Raw genomic sequence first — 20,404 nt, forward strand, 5'->3', positions numbered from 1 at the left:
AAAGGCACAAAAAAGGAGGGGGAAAAAAGTACAGCAAGGAAGCTAGAGACAAACTTCCAGTTGTGGATTATTTCTCACCCAGGCTCTAATTAGGAAGCCTCTTATGGGACTGTGAAGCTGTCAGGCTGCCAAATGTCAGCGTGTTTGTCGGAGATCAGGCAATTCTCCTGTCTGCAGCAGCTACAGTTTGGTGCCATGATCCTCCTGGGTTCTTCCAGCATGTGTGACTCACACTCAGCACTGGCACCGGGGTAGCAGTGGAGGGCTTGTCATTTTCCCTAAGAATCCAGAAATAAACCTTCTTCTGGGATTTGATCCCTTCATTCTGGTTGCGCACAGAGAGGGTTAACCGCAGGGTGCAGAGCCGCTTCAGCAGTGTGTGACTCAGATTCCCAGGGAAATCCCCAGCTTATCTGATGGAGCCTGTTAGTCTGCTAATTGAATAAGCTCCTATTAAAACTGCAATGTTTTTTAATGACTGCTAACAAAGGGCCAGATTCTGATCTGATCTTTTCTCTTGGGCTCATTTTTGCTGATGGTCGGGCCCTGCACCTGATTGCAGGGTGGGAGAGCAGCAGCTGCTTCCCCAGAGCCTAGTCTTGCTCCAGAGTGCATACCTGAAACCAAAGCCCCAGCTCTAGGGCCTTCCTGGTGCAAGTGAGTTACCAACTGGGCATCAAAACTTCACTTTTAATGAGCCAAGACTTCATGAAGTGTAATAGGCAGGAAACTTTTAATGGGGATCTTTAGGAAGAGGGCAATGCAGCCAGCAGAGGAAAGCATTTGTTGGGATGCTACAAGGACTCCATGTAACATAATTGCTGGAAATATCTAATACATGATCCAAGCCCTGCTCTGAGTAATTAACTTTCCCAGTGTTGAAATCAGGTTGATTTGTTGATTCTGCATATAAGATGTTGTCTATGTCTGCATAGAAAAAATGCTGTGTGTGCCTCTGCATATGCACATTCAAACCTTAATTTTAATTAAAATTATGTGCATTATATCTGTATCTCTTTTTCTCTATGGGAATTGGCTTTGAGAAGGTATTTGCCTAATAGGAAAAGAAAAAACTGTGGTTAGCATTTAAAGTGAACTTAGCTGGGTTCCAAGAGTACTTCAGAGGGAGAGCCTAACAGCTCTGATTTCAGCCAGGCCCTGCCCTCCCCAGGATGGGGTTGAGCTCTCGCATGACCCTCTGAACACATTTGCTCTCCTCATCTCACCTGAAACTCACAGTGCGTTCCCCGAGCCTGTGTGACATCAGAGCCATGAAATGTTTTCTAATATAATCATAAGGAGACTTTATTTTTTCTTTAAAACCAGGAATGAGATCTGACCACCTTCACCCCTATGTGCATCCACACCAACTCAGCTTCTTTGTGTGTCATTTTGGTGTGTTTCTTTTGGTTTCCTCCTGGGAATGTTTTTATTAACATGCTTCTTGTAGAAGGTCCCACGTACCCACACCAACACTGAGCTGCTGCTTGAAAAGTTGCATAAGCAATCCGTAAGTGGTGGGGTTTTCTCCTTACGATAACAATAGCGAAGTGTCAAAGATTTGAAGCTCCTGTTATCAGCAGCAGAGCCTACACCCCATTTCTCAGCCTGTTTCCTATTCCCCACTCCCCGGCTGTCAGATGCTGTGACACGGCTCCATCACGCCACGACTCGCGGTCCCAACAAACAGAAAATGATTTCCAACTGGCAAACACGCTGTTTACTTTCCAGAAGAATTGCACTTTCCCATCTGACAGCTGATCAAGGGATCTCCCGCTGCTGTCAGCACGGAGAAGTGTTTAAACGCAGGGATGGAAGTTTAAACATTTTCTCATTATCACAGAATAAAAAAAATAAATAAAAATTAAAAAATAATCAAAAACCCACCCCAAAATAAAGGCATTGAGGCTCGGGGCCCCCCTGCTGTGCCGGTAATGAAGCGCTGCCACGTGACCCACCGGCGGGGGCTTTTATCTCTGCCCCAATATCATTACTGAAGTGACACCTGTCACATGACCCACATCAGGGCTTTCATCTGGGCTCCCCAAATGCAGGTCTAGCTTGTGAGGGGGATTTTCCTGGAGCTTCCCCCCCCCACCCCCTTTAAAGAGCATTGACCACTTGTGCTGTTACAGGCATGGTTTGCAAGTATTAAAGCTCTCGTGTTTTTTCTTAGGGATATGTGATTTGGGTGACAAAGTTGGTCTGGGCTGAAGTAAAACAGAATCTTGGCCTGGGAAAGGTTATTTCATTTACTTCAAGATGTTTTTACAGCAAATATTTAAGTCTGCTGTTAACCTCTCTTTACATAAAAAGGGATGTTAAAGGATTTCTCCAAAATCTCAGATTTGTTTTTAATTTTTTATTAGGTGGCGAGAAGAAACAGTTTGATGACCCTGGAGCACAATGATCTCCATTTACATGCACTTCATAAACTCTCACCTATTTTACCAGCGCATACTACCTCTGCCAAGAGAAAGTTTTCTGGAAAAAAGGAAAGGTCAGTCCTGCACCTCTTTGCCAATGTCTGGGATTTTTTGTGAGGTCTTCAACAGCAAACACCTCGATTTGTGATGGGCCCACATGCACAACAGCAGTACTGAGCACTTACTTGCCAGAACCCATTCAGTTATTACCTCAAAACAGAACATCAAACATCCAGATGTGACAGGGCATGACCACCCACATGAACGAGATGTGAGCAGGCTGGAGATAAAGGAGCCTGATCATTGTGGCTTTTTCCTGCTCCTCCTCTCCCACTCCACACTCAGCCATGCATGAAGTCTGATACTTCTCTGACCGCTTCATAATCTGATTCAGCTCAGTAAAGCAATGAAAGACTAACTTAGCAATAGAATTAACAGCTTTCTACCTGTTTAGTGAGTTAGATCAGTTCATCAAGGGCCTAGAAAAGTGCCAGAGAGCAAGAGGGAAAGACTGTGAAGCTTGAAGCACAGAGGGAAATGAGGGAAGCAGGGCCGCCTTTTTGGGTGGCAGAGACTCGGTACATGAATTCAGATGTTTCTTTTTACCTGGTCTTCTTCACTCATTACAACACTACATCAATTCGTTGCCCCTGAGATTGTGCAGGCCAGGGGATGGAAAATGTACTAAGTACTCCTGATGTGAATAGTGCTCCTGTTAGTTTGGGAGAGTAGTGGTTCTAGGGCAATTTCTCTCTCTGATCTGGCGTATTTAAGGCATTGGGCCTCCAGTGTTGATTTAATGAGCAGAGGAGTGTTGGGTTGCAGGACATCCTTTTGCCAGGGTCTTTCTGGCTTTCTGCCCCTCCATGTAACAGAGCTAGAATATTTCATTTGACTCTTTGGCAGTTTAGTGTAAGAATTTTGGAATACACATAGCAGCTATGTAAAAGAGCAAAGCCATTCTCTCTGCTGCTCCAGGACAGAAGACATTTGTAACTGGAGGTCTGGGTTGACACCATGGGGAAAGTGATCCAGATCTCACCATTAGATCCCTCACTGTCTATGCATAACTAATCCTCTAATTTAACATACCTCAAGCATTTAGTGGCTCCCAATTAGGAGCAGACATCCAGCCCTTGGCAGGCATTACAGATCCTGCTTCTTCACTGCTCTTAGCCCAGCCATCTCCAAGAGTGCTAAAGGAATGCAGAATACCCCATCCCAACTTGGGCATCACTTACAGCCTTTCTGAACATGCATATGACAATGCAACATAACTCAGAAGTGGAGAGCTATCTTCTACCTACTCAGCCAGCCAGCCACTTTAGAGAAGCTTCTTAATTGTAGCAGTTCTTAGAATCTTTTGCAATTAAACAGCCAGTGCCAGTGTGCTTAAGAATTCCTGTTTTTCTTTTAAAAAGGTTCCAAATGCCCTTCTCTCCACAAATAAACCTGCACATGGGAAGCTGACAAAGAGACGCATGCCTAAGTAGAACTCTATAGGATATTCTGGCGTGATCTTGCTTAGACTGCTGTGAGGTCACTGTAATATTATTCCAGATTCATTGCAGAGCAAATTAGAGGCAGAAGGTCCTAACTCTGAGACAGATTTCTGTTCAGTATTGCAAAGGGAGGTCAGGCATTCACACTCACTTTGACAGTGGCTGATGTTTGGGAGATCTGGGTCCACACAATCCAGACGTGGAAAGATTTGGGGACATAGCCCTCCTTCTTACCAAGGCAGAGAACTTTAAGGACTGTCACATAACACAAGGAATACCTCTTGTTCTCTTCACTAAGCAGTGCCTGCAGATAATCCATGTGCTCTTTTATGTATCTAATCTATATGTTCCTGAAATTATGTCTATAGCAAGGGCAAAGGAGAACACAAAAGTGTGCCCGAATCTGAAGTGTTTGGCTAGCAAGAAATGGACTTGGGTGGGTCTGGAAGTGTAGCTCCCTTACATTGAAATGACACCTTCCAGCTCTTTCTATGGCTGCCACCTATTTACCTGGTGTTTCTGAATAGCTCCATGACTGATTTTTTTCCAGTGCCTCTCTGCATAATTCTTGCTCAGAGAAGTTCTCCCAGTCATGCCAGTGACACTACCCAGATGAATAAGAAGTATTCAAGAAAGTTTGCATGCCTGCACCTTAATGATTTATCTTTGTCTTCCTCTTCTTCACAGATCTGCTGTGAGGTTACACCAAGGCTTCTGGTTTCTGATGTCCCAGAGCCCAGAAAAAGTATCCCAGATATCTGAAACCAAGCTGACTAGCACTTGAACACAGTAAATTGCTTGGTTTCCTAATTCCTCCAGGAATAACGCTGTAAGAAATTTCACAGTAACTGTAGCTGGGGAAGAGCTCGCTGATTTCCCCATGTATCCCGATCAGCACTCACCTCAGATTAGCTTTCCTTCTCATAATCCCTCAGCAGACCTGAGATCAAGGAGAGGAAATCACTCTGGTAACTCATTAATGAGCCAGGACTTTCTGCAACAGTTGGACAAAAAATGGCCTGCGTTTGGCTGCATCTTAATTCTTCGCCATCTCCCCTCTGTTCACCAACACCTGCACACATTTGGGACCCAGTATAAGAAGACCCCTGAATTCAGCTCTAAGCAACCAGTCTGCAATGCACATGCCTAATGCTCTGCTGGTGTGGAACCAGTATGCTGGTAATCCTGTTAGTAATGGCAGAAGCTCCCTCTAGGAAATTATAACAAATAGTCTTCAACAATTCCTTTGTTGACAACTTTATCCAAGAAACCATCTTCCCTGGAGACTTCACTCAACTTTTGACTAATCCCCTCCTTCCCTCAGGAGCTCTTTTGTTGAAGGAGATTGTAGGCAAACCCCAGGAATGACAGGTCTCTGTAAGCCTTGGATCAGCCTCTACATTCTTTCAATTGTCAGTCCCCATCTGTCCTGTTTGTACATCGATCTTCTGGACCAGGGATCTCTCTATTAAGTGTCACATCATTGAGTTTATTCTGCAAGTCTAGTGTCCAGACTGTGCTGTTACATCTTTGTTGCCAAGTCAATCTTTCTGACATTGCTTTCTGAAAAACAAAAGGCAGGACATCTGCACAATTTAATTCTGTTCTACTGAAAGGTGATTTTAAAAAACACTCCCTTCTCCCAGAGCAAACTCTGTCCTTTTTTTTTGTGTACTGTCAAAGGTTTTGTTTCATTTTGTCAATATTAAGAATTATTTCAAAGATCCTTGCTGTAAGGAGGCTAGAATCTGCCTCGTTGCAATGGAATTTTGTGAGTATAAAAATCCATGGCCTAAGTCCTGAACCAAAAGGAAAAATAAATCCTAATTACAAATATTCTGCAGGGCTAGTGCCTTCAGTTACTTTGCTTGTTAACAGTTTAAACAAGCTCGAATCTTTCTGTGGATTCACCTACACTTGGCCAGTGCAGTAGAACATGCATATAAGAGGCACTGCATTTTTTATCTGCATTTTGAAAGGCAGCATGAGAATGGAAGCAGATCCCAACAATCCATACATTCCTCCTCAACAGGTAGAGGGAAAGAGGTGGAATAGCATAGAAAATGGATGGAGTGTTGGCATGTGTGTCACCCTGGGATAGACACCTGGCATTCTCTTTCCTTCCTGAAACCAGAAGGAGAACAAGGAGGAGACTGCGACAATGTTTTGTTCCTTGCTGTGTTGCTCAGGGCCCATGGATTCCTGATGGAGCCTGGTATGTTTAGTTTTTTGGCTTTGTCTGTTTTTGTAACTTAGGATGGCCAGTGAAGGAAGGCTGGCCAGTTTCATTATGTTCCCAGGAAATTCCATTCCCTCATGTGCCAGCATGAGGCTGCTGTGCTTTAGATGCCTATCTACCTCTGATTAGATTTGAAAAAGCAGACAGAACTCCCTGCTTTCCATTGGTAGCCTATTAAAATGACAAAAAAATTACTGTTTCATTTATAACCTTGCTTACATGTCTGAATCCAGATGCCTTTTATAAGAAGAGAATTAATAACATGAACACCATCACTTACAGAATGTTTTCCTGTAATGAAGTGCAGAAGAAAACTTGAGTTGACAATTAAGCTTATTTAGTACATTTTTTAAGCAGCATAAAAAAGGGACAAAATCACTTTCAGGCCAAGTTAATATTGAAAAAAAAAAAAAAAGAAAATGTTTAGTTATAGTATCTCCTACTCTTTTCATGCTTTCACTATTTTAAATTAAGTATTTGTGAAATACTCTCAAAATCAGTTAAAACTGGTCAAATCCAGATTCACTGAACTGAAGAATGAGTACCCTCCTCAAGTGAATTGTCCCAGAAGCCTTAGTGGAACTGACAACCAGCTTTTTGGCCGGATTATTTCCTCTGTGATCACAGAGAGGGAACAGCTGCCCTGTCTGCACTTGAGCAGGTGAGCAGAGAATGTATTCAGGCTGCCTCCAAAACTCGATCTGGTCACAGGGCTGGCAGTGTCAGGTCCTTCTTGAAAGGACTGGAGGCTGTCCTGTCTGCCTGCTGTTGTCTATGTGATGAGAGCAGATGGGGTAGAAAGAGGCTGTGAGACCAGGCACTGAGTGCTGGGACCTGATCCTGTAGCAGGTACATCTACATGCATCTGAAAGCACAGACAGGTAGCTGAGGTTTGCCCTGTTAGCACAGCTTAGGTTGCCTCTTAGCTTGGCAGAAAGTTGGACAGTCAAGCTAATTTGGCCTCAAGACCAGTTTCCAGGTCTGCCCTGCAAGCACAGACCCAGGCAGTGACACTGACTGGACAAATGCTCTTAACAAATGCACAAAGTAAACAAAGAGACAGGATATAACAAAAGGGTATTTCTTTCAATAATGTCAATAATTATTTCAGTAATTTCTTTCAATAAGAATCATTTTAAGTGATCTTTTGGTCTTTCTGTAGCAGGAGATGAAAAATGTCAATGCTGAACCATTTTTTTGAGGTATGTCGTATTAAAATGGTGATTAATTAAAACCAAGGATGTTAATGAGCTAAAGAGATTCTGCCTAGCTCTGCTCAGGTTCCACTGTGTGTGAAATCAAAACAACTAAGCTATAAAATGTGAACTCACTAGACAAGGACAAAGGCTAACAAAACAATTTGGTCTGTTTAAGCAATGGAGAAATGAAGCAATATTTTGACTAGGGAGGCATTAGAGGAGGCATCCATCTGAGTCTTGGGAATATGATGAAACAAACCCAAACCCCCCCATGATACTACCAAGCATTGTGGGCCATTGGCTCATTGATCTCTGAATGTAAGATTTCCCACTTTGTCCTCAGCCTGGGATGTGGTCATCCAGCCCTGGGTATCAGTTCTGTTTTCCCACCTTCAATATACAAAGGAATTCATGTGCTAAGGATAATGGAAGCAGCTTTGGCAATGGCACCTATGTGCTTACCCAAGAGTTAGTTAATCATCTCTGCTTTCTACCAAAACTTGCTTGAACCTTGTGAGAGATGGCCTTTTGGGTAAGAAACAAAAAGGTCACAGATTTCAGGTTGCAGTCTCACTCCTGGAACTGTGAGCACTGATTGTCCTGCAGAAAAAGCAGGTTAAAGAGAAAGCTGCAAAATGATCCTTTTCTTTCACTGTGCTACTTTCCTAATGCTCTTCTGTGACATTAGCCACAATATAAACTCATTCAGGATCCTATTTCTCACAGCTCCGTTCCTTCTGCTTGTTTGAGGAAATGATTTCTTTAATCTAGGCATCCTTCTCTAGAAATCTCATCCATGTGGGGTTTTTTTTTTCCTTTTTCTTTTTCTTGGAGCAACCAGCAAAATACTATTTGGTACAACAGTGGTAGGAATGCAACCTGCTAATCAAAAGGATTCAAATGGATCTACACACTGCCAAGCTCTCTCCTTCCCACCCAGTGGAGGGGGAAAAAAAGAGAAAGAAAAAAGAGATAGAGCGAAGGCACGGAGCTTCTCTCCTTCAGCAATCTCACAAATGCAAAACCTTCCACTCCAGTGACTCCTCATTAACTTACCAAATCTGACAGTCTAATTATCGTAGCTGCTTCACGCTTAGAATAAATAAATACTAAAGTGGGTGTTTAAAGAAATTGAGCAGTGAAATTCAGTCACCTAGACAGTCAATAGAGAGTTTATTTTAAATTTTTATATTCTTATGTATTTATATCATTTTAGGAAAGATAATGAGATAGTTGTCTTTCAGGCTAATTGAGTTCCTAGGTTCATGGTTGCTTGCTGTCACAATCTCAAACTTAGCTTTAACTTTTGTGCCTTAGAAATCTGATCACTACATCCCCATTTGCTCTTTTCTGCTGATAACTGGGTGAAGGCAGAAGTGCACCTGAGAATGGAAAACAGCTACATGAGAGTTCCAGTCTGGATGTCTTTCACAGCAAACAAGACAACTAAATCTTCTCAGATTAGCATTAAAGAACGTTAAAGGGAAAATGGAAGTTATAGAAACCTCAGATATAACTTGCAATTAGACAAAATACAGAAAAACATCTACTAACCTCTGATGCAATAGCGTCTGCCTCCATGAGGGTATTAACAGCACTCCTCCCCAAGAGCAGTTCATCTCCCTGAACAATAAGACCTTTATAGAGATTCTCTGGCCTGAGATCAATGGGAGTCAGAGTATTTGATCCATGTCTGTAGGACTTTGTTTCCACAAGTCATGTGGGCCGAACTTTGCGCCAGTTGTGCTTTTGCAAGAGCATGAGCTGGGTAGTGAGCAAAGGAAACCTTCCTTCTTTTCCCATCTTCCCTTTCACCCTATGCTTCTATACAGGGCCCAGCATGGTTTGCTCCAGGCCAGTGCTCAGGGATGATCTTGAACAGGACAACATCTCCAGAGGCCTGTGCCCTTGGCACACATCTGCTGTGATGTTGCAATGCGTCTTTCCCCCAGGATGGTGGCTTAATGACAGAATACAAAACCTCAGTGTCCTGTCAGTACTTAAGCAGACCTACAACTGTGGAGATCAGGCCAGGTGAAGTGAAGGATGTTTTTCCTGAGTTAGGTGAAGATTTGCTTTATCAGTTCACAGAAAAGACTGCTTCTGGGTTAGGAGTGACAGCTGATGTGCTGCTCAACACCAGCTGTAGTTTATTCCCTTATTAAGACACAGATTCATGCATCTTGTGGGAACTTCTCTTTCTAGGTGTCCATATCTGATTTACAGTGAAGGATATCCATTTGCTGTATGCAGAGGTGGCAAAGCATAGAGGAAAAAATATTTAAGTGACTATATAAACTTTTTAGCTATATAGGAAAACCTAGGCAAACCAGCCAACCCAAACAAGGTGTCCATGAAAGTCAGCTTTTCTTTAGATGTGCCCTGTGGTAACACCTACCAGCGCTGGCTAATTCCAACAGTAGTAGGATTTTTAGAAAGCAATGGCTTACAGCCTTAACCTCCTCATTGCTTATGCTTGCTTTGTATTAGTTTAGATGCAACAGGCATGAAAATGACAGTGCTCTGTCAGCACCAAGCCTGCCTCCTCCTGCCTCTTGGAAAGCTGAATAGCGGGCTGTTTCAGGAGAAACGCTACAGTGCCATCACCACCTGGCACACTGCTTTTGAATTGCTGGGAGCAGGTAACAATCAGAGACCAATCATACCCAAAAAAGCAGCAAGTCCCTTCTAGTCAAAGCCAGGATCACATCCGTGCAACACACTATCCTCCTCACAGAGCACAAATTGTTCTTGACTTGATAACTAGCTGCTAAGCCAATAGTATGCCCAGAGTCAAATGTCTCCTGAACTGTGAGAAAGGTCAGTCCTGAGCCTGGACATCGGTCCAAGTGGGGATAGGATCTGAGAAGCCAGCTCAGGCCTCCCTGCCCAATGTGCCTGAGTTGTTCCGTCAGAGCTCTTGCAGTGTTTTCTTGGAAGCGCACTGGTGCTAACCCCAAATCCCACTGCTCACCCTTCCTACTCGCAAGTCTACTCTGAAGCATTTGTGGGCAAAAGAGAAGGAAAATAAACCAAATCTATAAGTAACAATAATAAGCTGCAATTGTTACTGTGTCTGACTTGTCTGACAGCAGTGCGATACCTTCTCAGAATGCCCTTTGCACTTCAGGACTGACACCGAGTTGAGAGCATGGCTCATGCTTTCTTGATTCAAGGATCTCATCTTTCTTCCAGGAGTGATTAATTGGACAGAAAACATTCTGCTTTAGCAGGTGGCAAAGGGTTAGACTGAAGTTTTATCAGAGCTGTTGTAGTGCAGGGCTGCACCACACAAAGATAATTGTCTCAGGATTGGCTGACAGCAAATGCTCCAGTTTTACGAAAGGTCGTCACTGCCACCCCTCAGGCTACTAGTCGCAGTGTAAGGAAGATAGAGATTTCCCCCGCTCCTGTGCTCCATTGCTACATTCAGAGGTACTGGTGGCATGTGCAGAATTAAGGCCACCTAGAGTTTTAACCTGGGCCTTACCAGCCTTTTCTGGCACAGGAGCGAGCAGCTCTAAGAGAGGCCCCTCTGCAGACCAGCCCCACTTGGGGCACAGAGAGTCTTCTTCTCCTACAGCATGGGCTGTAAGCAACATATAAGCATATGAGCTTAAGCATAAGCAACAGCAACCTGTTCCCCTCAGCAGGAGCTGACCACCGGGAAGCAAAGAGCCTCGTGCTCCCTCTTGTCCTTCCCAGGGGCAGCACCCAGCTTCTATCCATTAGCATTCCCCTCAGTGTTCAAAATACGACATTTGGAGGGGTACTTATTGAAACACTGATTTCTCTGATTATTTGTTTCCTAGGAATAGACCTTTGAAAAACATCCCCTAGCATCCAGCTTGTCCTAGCAACTTATAAAAAGAACAGCTATGGACAAAATTATTTCATAAAAATAGAAAAAAATTTCTTACTGGAACCTTTCATTTTTCCCAATGTTATTTCCTTCTTACTCTCTCACGCACCTTGGGATCAACCCCCTCTTCCTTTTACCTTTCGTCTCCAGCTCATTCTTTGCCCTTCTGCATTAACTTTCTCCTTCAGAGGATGGGGACTAATAGTCAGCATCCTCCAGAACAAAGTGGGGACAGAATATATATAAAATCTGCACTGTGTTATCATAGCAACGAGAATTTTAAAGTGATACAGTGTAATTCCAAAATAGCCTGATGCCAAAGTGACGGAAGAGAACTAATGTCTTACATGATTATGGCAATAGGGATGGCTACATGGAGAATTATTCAGAATTGCCTAATTTTTGCAGGCTTAATGAGTCACTCATGAATATGGTCTTGCATGATCATACTGTACTTTTTTTCAGCCCTGTGCACTTTGATTCTGCTCCCAACACATTGGTTGCTATGATAACGCCACGCAGTTTCCTGTCCACAAGGTACTTCTTGCCGCAATGTGGGGGATAATAAATATGGGATGGTGCATAAGCCCAGGTGAAATAAATCTATCCCCTCTCTGCCAGAGTTCTGGAGAGATTGACACATTATGCCAATCCGTTTTCTCATTCCTTCTATTCCTCCTCACTCTCTCCCTTTCTCTCACACTGTCTGTCTCTGTACCTGTTTTTTTCCACACTCTCTCTCTCTCTCTTGGCACTGACACTTTCATCTTCTCCCTTGGGGATTGGAGATGTCACTGCGGGAAGTGCTTGTCCGCCTCTCCGGCAGCAGCAGAGCCCTGTGGCTTTGACAAACCTCATTTAATTGGGAGGAAGCCAGGAGGGTTTGAAAGAACTGAAACATCCACGAAACTCCTTTTATCAGGCATAATTTAAACTCTGCATGGAAAAACCCCTATATGTATAAAGAAAAGTCAACTTCCCTCCTGCTGTGCACGCTCCCCTCCTCCCCCCGCGGCACAGGCAGGCTCCTGCGAGATTCCATCTTTTCATTTTTCTAAAAGTGTCAAAGTAGATTTGTGCTCTGTGGCTGAGTGAACAGAAAAGGAATGCAGATGTCTCTCACTCGTGTGCATACACACACAGAGCACCTTCTGAAGGGCAGCGGCTTGGGAGAGATGCTAGCTTGCTGCTCCTTCACTTGGGATGTGTCACAGGAGCCAGAAATTAGGTTTTCAAATAGCTTGACAACACACTCCAAGAAGGCTTCTTAATTGCTCCTGTCTTAAAAAAAAACACACCAAACTAACTAGTGTAGTGGGTGCCCAGGAGGCAACAGGGAATGTGAGTGCTCTCTGGCCTGTTGCCCACTAAGAGGGAGCTTTTGCTAGCGAGGAACAGAACCTGTAGCTTGAGAGACCGGGTATTTATTGTCAGCTTAGGGCAGAAGAGGCAGATCTGTGTGTATGCAGCTGTGTGCTTAAAAGACAGCAAGGGAAGAAGAAAATAAAGCAGGTAAAACTGAGGAAGGACTGGTGCGACAGGGTATGAGGAACAGCTGTTGTCTCTGAACATCAAAAGGGAGCAGGAGGAGCGGTCCAAGGGAATTGGGGCTAGCACATCATGCTGAGCAGCTGGGAATTCAGGATATCAGGAGGGACCAGCATGTGAGTTACACTGAATACACAGTGTGAAAGAGCCCAGGGGAAAGCTCTGAGCCCCCAGGGTTACAGAATGGGGAAGAAATGAGCTGTGAAATCATATACACCTCCGCTTTCTAAATGTACCACGGCGGCAGCCCATCCATGTCCCCTTTTAGTGTTAACACAGTGGTCAAGTGGAAGAAAACAGAAAAAGAAGCTGACAAATTTGCAACGGGATGTAAACTTTGCAGCACACAGGAGTGGGGAGGGAGGGCAGGCAGATGTCCAGGTGAATGACAGAGACTTTTAAAGTAACAAGAAACTCACAATAAATAGCATGTGAAGTAGCTCTTAGTGAGATGAAACTGAGTTGACTTACCAGCAGGAACCTGATAGAGCTGAGGAGGCAGAGGGCTGAAGAAGCCATGAACAAGCACATCTTGCGCAGAGATCCGGCCTCGGGGGAAGGCTTTAAGAATCCTGAAGGCCAAATCCTCCACTGCTGGCACCCTGCACAGCTTAGGAAAACAGGACAAAAAATGGGATAGGAGGTGAGCAGAAGCCAGTAAGCTGGAACCAGAATTTGACCCAGCCCTTCTCAGATCCTGAGACAGATAGTGGAGTGACATAGGGAAGAAGGATAAACCGACCCCAGCTATATAGTTTTCCAGGACATTTGCTTTTCTATGTGAGTTTGGTTATATTGGAGTATATGGATACAGGATTTCAGCACATACTCATGCTTTCAGAGGAATTTTGAAAATAAATTATTTTGTGAAAAGAAAGTTGTAAGGAAAAGTGAAAACGCTGCTGAGCAGATTATATTTGACGTGTCATAACTGGAATATCCGAGATTGATGTTACCAGTTTAGAGCAACAGTGCAAGTGCACAAAATAACCTGACTGGCCCAGTGAGCAGACCGGAGGTCAAAACTAAGAAAAAAGTAAAGAAAATGCCATTTCCCCTCTTTCTTCCCTAGTACCAGCCATGCAGCTGGTTTTAAAATATGTTGGGATTCATGGAGATGAATCTGTTTCTCAGGATGAGTGCTTAGAATAGATGTAATACACACACGCTCTGTGCCCAGCAAATACCAGTGCCAAGTGGCTGCTTTCTAGAGGAGCACACAGCTGGGGACAAGGAAGTGGAAGAGAGAAAATAAACCAACAAGGAAACAAATAAAAATAGTCATTTAGTTTTACAGCTCTTACTTTGTTTGTTTGTTCTGATCATGTTTCAGCATCAGGAGGCCCATCAGAGCATGGCCTGTTGTGCTTCCTCCCTTGGCCCCCACTGGTGCTTTCCCTCCAAGCAACATCAGGCACCAGGATCCCCCTGCCCCTGCACTCCCCCTCCCTACACAGGACATTTGACATGCTGACATTTCTGTTTTGAGGAGATAAAATGTAAAACAAAAGGAAGGGAAAAAGCACAGAGAGATCCTGAGAAACAGATTTATAAAAGCTACCTGGCCTCACTGTGGTATGTAACTGCTGAATTCTTGCCTCCAGCAAAACAATTCAATCCCCTGCTGCCTTGGGGAGCAGGGACTGGACAGGGAGCCAAAGCATCCAGCCAGAGGCTGCTTGCTAGAGCTGCACATCAGCCTGCCCCTGCTATGGCAGGCTGTTACTGGAGACCCTCTGCCCCTTCTATCCTGTTGCTTCAGGCTCCCACATTGGGCAGCAACATGGTTCAGGGTTTCCCACCATGGCTCAAGGCTTCTTGGTGTTGTCTGAGCTCTGCGCAGAGCTCCCTTTTGATTTCTTAATTGGCCATGGAGAGTCATGGCTGATTGGTCTGTATGAAGCAGTTCTTTCCTTCTCAAGAGCTGAGCGTGCCAAGGCAGCCATTCGGTCATAGTGGTGTAAGGACTCTGTAATGCAGAGTTGGAGCTGGCCCACATGCAGCCCAGAGCTCTGCTGCAGAGGAGAGCCTGTCGGTATGGGGCTGTAATGGGGCCTGTGAGGGGATTATGGCCAAAACCCAGAATTGCAACACAGCAGACTTCCAAGGAATGTAGTATTTCTTTGTTCAGGCTGAGAGAAGATGTGTTCTGTTCCAGGACCTGTGTTATCAAGGTGTGTTTCTGAAGATGTGTGTGACAACGGCAGGCATTTCAGCAACCTGTGCTTTGCTGAAAACTGCAGTATGTTTCTTCAGCCATTCAGAACAGTGTCTAGGAAACCCAGCTCTGCAGGCCAGCACACTTCACTCCAAGCAGGGCTGGATCCCAAGCAATGAGCTGAACAGATAATAAACAGCAGTGACGAAAAATGTGGTTACATCCTCAAAGAATATTTCATTCTTGACCTGTGCATGAACACAATCCTGAGAACACACTTCCGTCTAGTCTTTCCCTATGCATCTATAAAGGCTGTTGTATGCCTCTAAATTAGTACTGGGAGGCGATTTGATTTTATTGACTCTCTGAGCTAGGATAGGGTGCTTTGCCTGATCAGATATTTGTTTCACTGATACATAGATAAATTATGTATATGTGCGTGCATGCATTATGTATTCATGCATGTATGTGCACATATATAAGCTTGAAAAATGTTCCCTCTTTTAGCACACTAGGGAGTGATTGGGTGGTGTTGGTGTGCCTGGTCAAGCTGAGGTATGTAACCATGGCCTCAGTCTCATAGCTTTTGTCCTCTGAGGAGTGATTTTCTCCCATCCTAATAATCTTCATAAGATTATTTCATTGTCTTGTGAAAATGCCATCCTAGCACATCTTCCTTACCACTGTTGAGCAACATCTGTACGATCTGTTTCCAGAAATGAAAACTGGGACAGTGCGAAGTCTGTCTTCAGTCCGATCAAGAAAGCCTGTGAAAGTATGACCCTCTGGATTGAACTGTGCCCTGAAAAAAGCTGCTCGTAATGTCATTGAATCACTGCTTATCTGAGAATAATCACTCCTCAGAGCATAATAAACCCACTATGTGCCTACCTGCACGGCGCTCTCTCAAAATCAGTTGCTTAACTGACGTTAGATCTGCTTGTTACTACAGAGCCACCCAGCACTTCCTGAGCTTGCCAAAAGAGCTCATTTCAAGTTAAATGATTGCATAAAGAAACAAATAAACCCAGAGGTGATTTTGACATTGCCATTATAGGTAGCTTACCTGTCACAGATGACTTGGAGCCTCTGAGGTCTCTTGGAAGCAGCCAGTTCTAGAAAGTGTAGTATGCAATCACAGGATTAAATGAAAGTCAAGCCACAAACCATTCTTTGAGCCCTTTCGAAGAACGTGTGCTCAGAATTTCAAAGGGACCTATAGAATCTGTCATCTTAGTATTTATAAATATACATTATTCCTATAGGACTTGAGTACCAGCATTGATGTTAATAAGGCTGTTCCAGTTCTGTAACCCTTTCCTTTCATACATCTGTGAATATAGGCCTTGGGCCCCCTTCTCTTACTGAGTGAGTCTTAGATTTGACTTCAATAAAAGCAGTATCAGTCCCTAAAGCCTTCACATGAAGGAAGCAGAAAGAGGTTTTCAGGCCTGAATCCCAGCAATTGTCTTGGCTTACCAAGCAGCTGCTGAGCTTTGCGTATTGCCCTGTGCATACATGTGGCTTTTCTGCATGGATCTGGGAAAAAGAGTGGGGACAGAGCAAAGACACTTGGGTCCCACTCTCTTGTCCACTGCTCTTGCTGTCAATCCCTCACCAAGTTTGTTGTTTATTATCAAATTAACCTTTTTCATACAGGCTTTGTACTTACTGATTCAAACATCTCTACCAGATTGGAACCTTGCAGGGTTTGCAGTTTTGGGAAGGCTGTGTTGTTGTTGCCATTTTTTCAAGGACACACTTCTAAACATTATGGAAAATGTAGACAAATACATTCTTCAAATGTTGTCTTATAAAGCATGAGTTTTCTCAGGCTTAGATATGAACGAATGGCTTAAGCCTGGAAGATTTCCCCTTAGAGATGATCAACAAAGATATTTTCTTGCATCAGAAAGGCTGTAATTTGTACCAGCAACATTTTCCTGAGTACCATTTCTGACAGTAGAGATGAACAGTGCTTGAGCAGGAAGGGTGGTGTCAACCTCTCTTCCAGCCCAGCCCAGACAAGCATTCCCCATGGCAGCAAGACCACCAGAAGGCAAGCGCCACTGGTCTGCTGCCAGTAGACTTGGTGCTTGGCTGGGGCTTATGCTGCACCATCGGAGAGCATCTGCACTCCCTTCCTCCGCAGAAGCATCAGCCACATCATTCAGGGACAGAAGTTGCTGGCTGTGGGCAAAGCAGCGGTACCTTCTGCCTTCACCTGCATGGCCATTTCCAGAGTGCCAGGCCCAGGGGCTCAGTCACTCAGTGTCTGATTGGATGCACAGTTTGTTAAAGTGCAAATGAGTGAACTTCCAGCACTTAACCTTGCCAGCAGCAATCTTTCACCATTAAGCCAGGCAAGCAGGTTGTTAAACCTGTCTATCACAGGGTAAGTAACAGTTCACAATTGAAGTGTTCTCCTACACCCAAATACTAAGGTAATTGCTAAAGCCGTAAATGGCAATATAACCTGGGATGGGATTCATGACAGTTTAGGTGCCAGAGCACTGGAATTATTGCAATATCTAGAAGTTATATATTAGTATCTTGAATAGCCCCTTCCCAAATCAGTCATGAAGATTAACTCTGGCAGAACATTCATCTTGGGTCACTAATAACATTTTCTCTGGATCCTCTTTCCTTCATTTTGCGCCCTGGACTGTAATAAAAGTGTAGAAATAAATCGTCCCTATTGAGTAGAGATGTAAAGTTTCCAGGCAGAATAGAAGAAATGGTTTGGAAAAGCATAAGATTTTTTTGGTATGAGGTAGAATTTTTTACCCCTTCGCAGAGCTGGCCAGAAACTTTCAGATGCTGTAACTTTCTGCCAGAAAATTCTGATTTGTGAGATGGAAACCTTCCATGACAATATATCAATTTCCTTTAATATTTAATAAAAATGTCAAGGTTGTACTTTAACTCTACTGAAATCTTTTAACATTAATGGTCTTTAATGAGTTTAACATAAAAGTTAAAAAGTGCACATTCAGTCAAGAACAGCAGGGCAAAATGTTTCAGTGATATCTAAGTGAAATGTCACTGGTTTTGTGGAGTGCATTTTCTGGATTGACATTCCAAAGAGGAAATAGGATTTTCTTTACATTACAAGTAGGAACATCAGTTTGCTTGCTGAAACCTAGGAGGAATACCTGAATTAGAGTCTTCGCTGTCTCAAGCAAGCCTCTTGACTTAAATTAAATTTATCATTTATATAACAAGGAGATTAATAATTATCTACAAGGGGTAGTGTAAGAGCCAGTGAGCCAACTACTGCTGTCCCTGTCCAAACACATCCCTCAGTGGAGAATTCTGCTTGAGTGAGAACTGCCAAACTTGCCACTTTGAGTACACAGAGCTTTGATTATAAATGGAAGATATGGGTCTGTGTCTCTGCTCAAGGATTTAATGTAGTTAACTAATCCACTTTAAATCAGTTCAGATTAATCTCCTGACTGACCCCATATAGACAAACCCTTAGAGAACACTGAGGCCCCTTTGTGTTGAACAGGGTAAGAACAGAGCATTAAATATTTCCCTACTGTAAGATTAAGACCAACCTAAAATTGTAAACCAATGTAAACAGCTACTCCTTAAAGGAAAGAGATGAAGAATATTTGAATATAATTCCAAAAAATAGATGAACTACTGTATTAATTGTCTCACAGTGATGATATAGATATAAAATGATGGGATAGTGTAGGGCTGATTCATTGGCTTTTTTAACAATAAGAGTAGATCTGAAAGGTAGCACCTGGGTTTGTTACTCTCTATCTGTATGCAAGGCAGTGTGTGCTAATAAGGAAATACCTTCCTATATGAAAACCCAGGTGGAAGTGGCTAATGAACTGATAATGAGGCAAGCAAGCCAGAGGACAGAAGTTAAACTTTCCTAATTGATGAAGAGAGAGAAAGAGGATGCCAAGTGCTGCTGGATGAAGGCACTGGGGTTGCAGGCTCACAGAGAAAATTTCTCTCATTAGTGAAATCTCTGTGGCTGCAGGACAGAAGCAGAGCTCTGTCTGTATGGCAGGCTGGAAACTGCAGCCTGTGCCCACCTCCAGACAGATAGAAAGTTTCCCTGCAGTCTAGCCAGCATATATACTGCACCTTGGTTACAGTGCTGTTCTTCCCTTTAGGATCAAAGCCACATGCTGTTTATTATGACAATAAAAATTTCATCGTTTTAGAATTCAGTTTCCAACCATCCCATTTGTTAAAGGAAGCATCAGCATAAAAAGTGAGATTAAAAAAAAGCACTCCCAGTGCAGACCTCATCTGCATTCTCAAAAATGTCATTTGAAGTTTGCTTTTCAGAGCCTGCTGCTTGTTGCCTCCATCTGCTGGTGACATTTTGGAAACGCAACAGATACTACTCCGGAGCAGATGTTGACTCTAGAAAGATTCTAAATCTCTTTCAGCATAGCAAAGCCTGCAGATATGTGAAAAAAACAGATTTAAGTCATTGCTGCATTTGAAAAAGGCCAGTGTAAAACCTGTGGCTGCTAAGTGATATGATACTGCGTGGCATAGTAAACTTATTAGCCCATGTGATAAATCAAGGAGTAAAGCTCACTCATAGTGAGTTCATCATGTTATAAAGAAATACACAGTGTTCCCCACTCTGTGGAATCCAAATGTCAGAAAAAGGAAACAAAAACTAACTTGGTACATTGGGTGCTCCAGTATTCCCAGTTTGGCAAAAGCACTAGCTTAATGTCATGGGCTGTGATTCCTAATCCTTTCCTGCCCTTGACCCCTGCTGTCTAGATTCAAACTTGTAACCATTAACGGGGCTGGATCAAAACACTGGCCTTCTGGTGTCACCAGTGGTGTTTAGAGGGGATTTAAACTCACTGCTTTTCAGTGCAGTGAAATGAACACAGCAGTAGATTAATGCAAGGATTTGAGCTCACACAGCATGAGAGCTTTCAAAAATAGTGTTAACAGAGCTACAACTGCCTCTTTCAGGGGAAGCAAAATGAGGGGAACAGAATAAGTGAACAAACACAGGGCAAAGCCTTGTTGCTATGAGCAGGGCTCCTGAGCCTGGGGAGCCAGGATGAGGGCCAGCGAGTATGCTGAGGCATGGGGCAGGAGCTCTCCCAACCCTTCACATTTTGCAGGAGCTGGTTCTCAAGACAGGGCTGAGGTAAATCCATCCTTTCAGGCCCCATGGCTGCATGTAATTCCCAACCTCAAGTGTCTCTCCTGCAGGGAGGAAGCGAGATCACATACTGTTGGGCTGGCCATGGAAGAGTTGCTCACCCATCCTTCCTGTTCACCTGGGGACAGGCATAGGTTGAGACTTTGGCAAACTGTAGGCAATGGGCATGAGGCCCATTTCTAAACTCCTTTGTGCAAGAAGGCACAGAAGCATAGGGTGGTCAAATACCCCCTTGCACATTTCACCCCTTGCCAGTTGCCCGCCGAAGAGGCAGGGGAGCTGCTCTTCCTCCAGTTGCCT

At 43.7% G+C, this 20,404-nt stretch overlaps 1 protein-coding gene across 1 annotated transcript in view; it reads right to left on the reverse strand.

The window, feature by feature from the left end:
- Nucleotides 1–7,856: 7,856 nt before the first annotated feature.
- CDK15 (cyclin dependent kinase 15) overlaps nt 7,857–20,404 on the reverse strand; it is a gene marked incomplete at both ends in the record, with an annotated part of 35,868 nt that continues 23,320 nt past the window's right edge. Inside the window, 3 exon segments of the mRNA XM_080622046.1 lie at nt 7,857–7,966; nt 13,248–13,378; nt 16,001–16,049. Coding sequence (XP_080478172.1) covers nt 7,857–7,966; nt 13,248–13,378; nt 16,001–16,049 — 290 coding nt within the window.

This window comes from Psittacula echo (genome assembly GCF_963264785.1).
Source record: "Psittacula echo genome assembly, chromosome: 6".
Taxonomy (NCBI): domain Eukaryota; kingdom Metazoa; phylum Chordata; class Aves; order Psittaciformes; family Psittacidae; genus Psittacula; species Psittacula echo.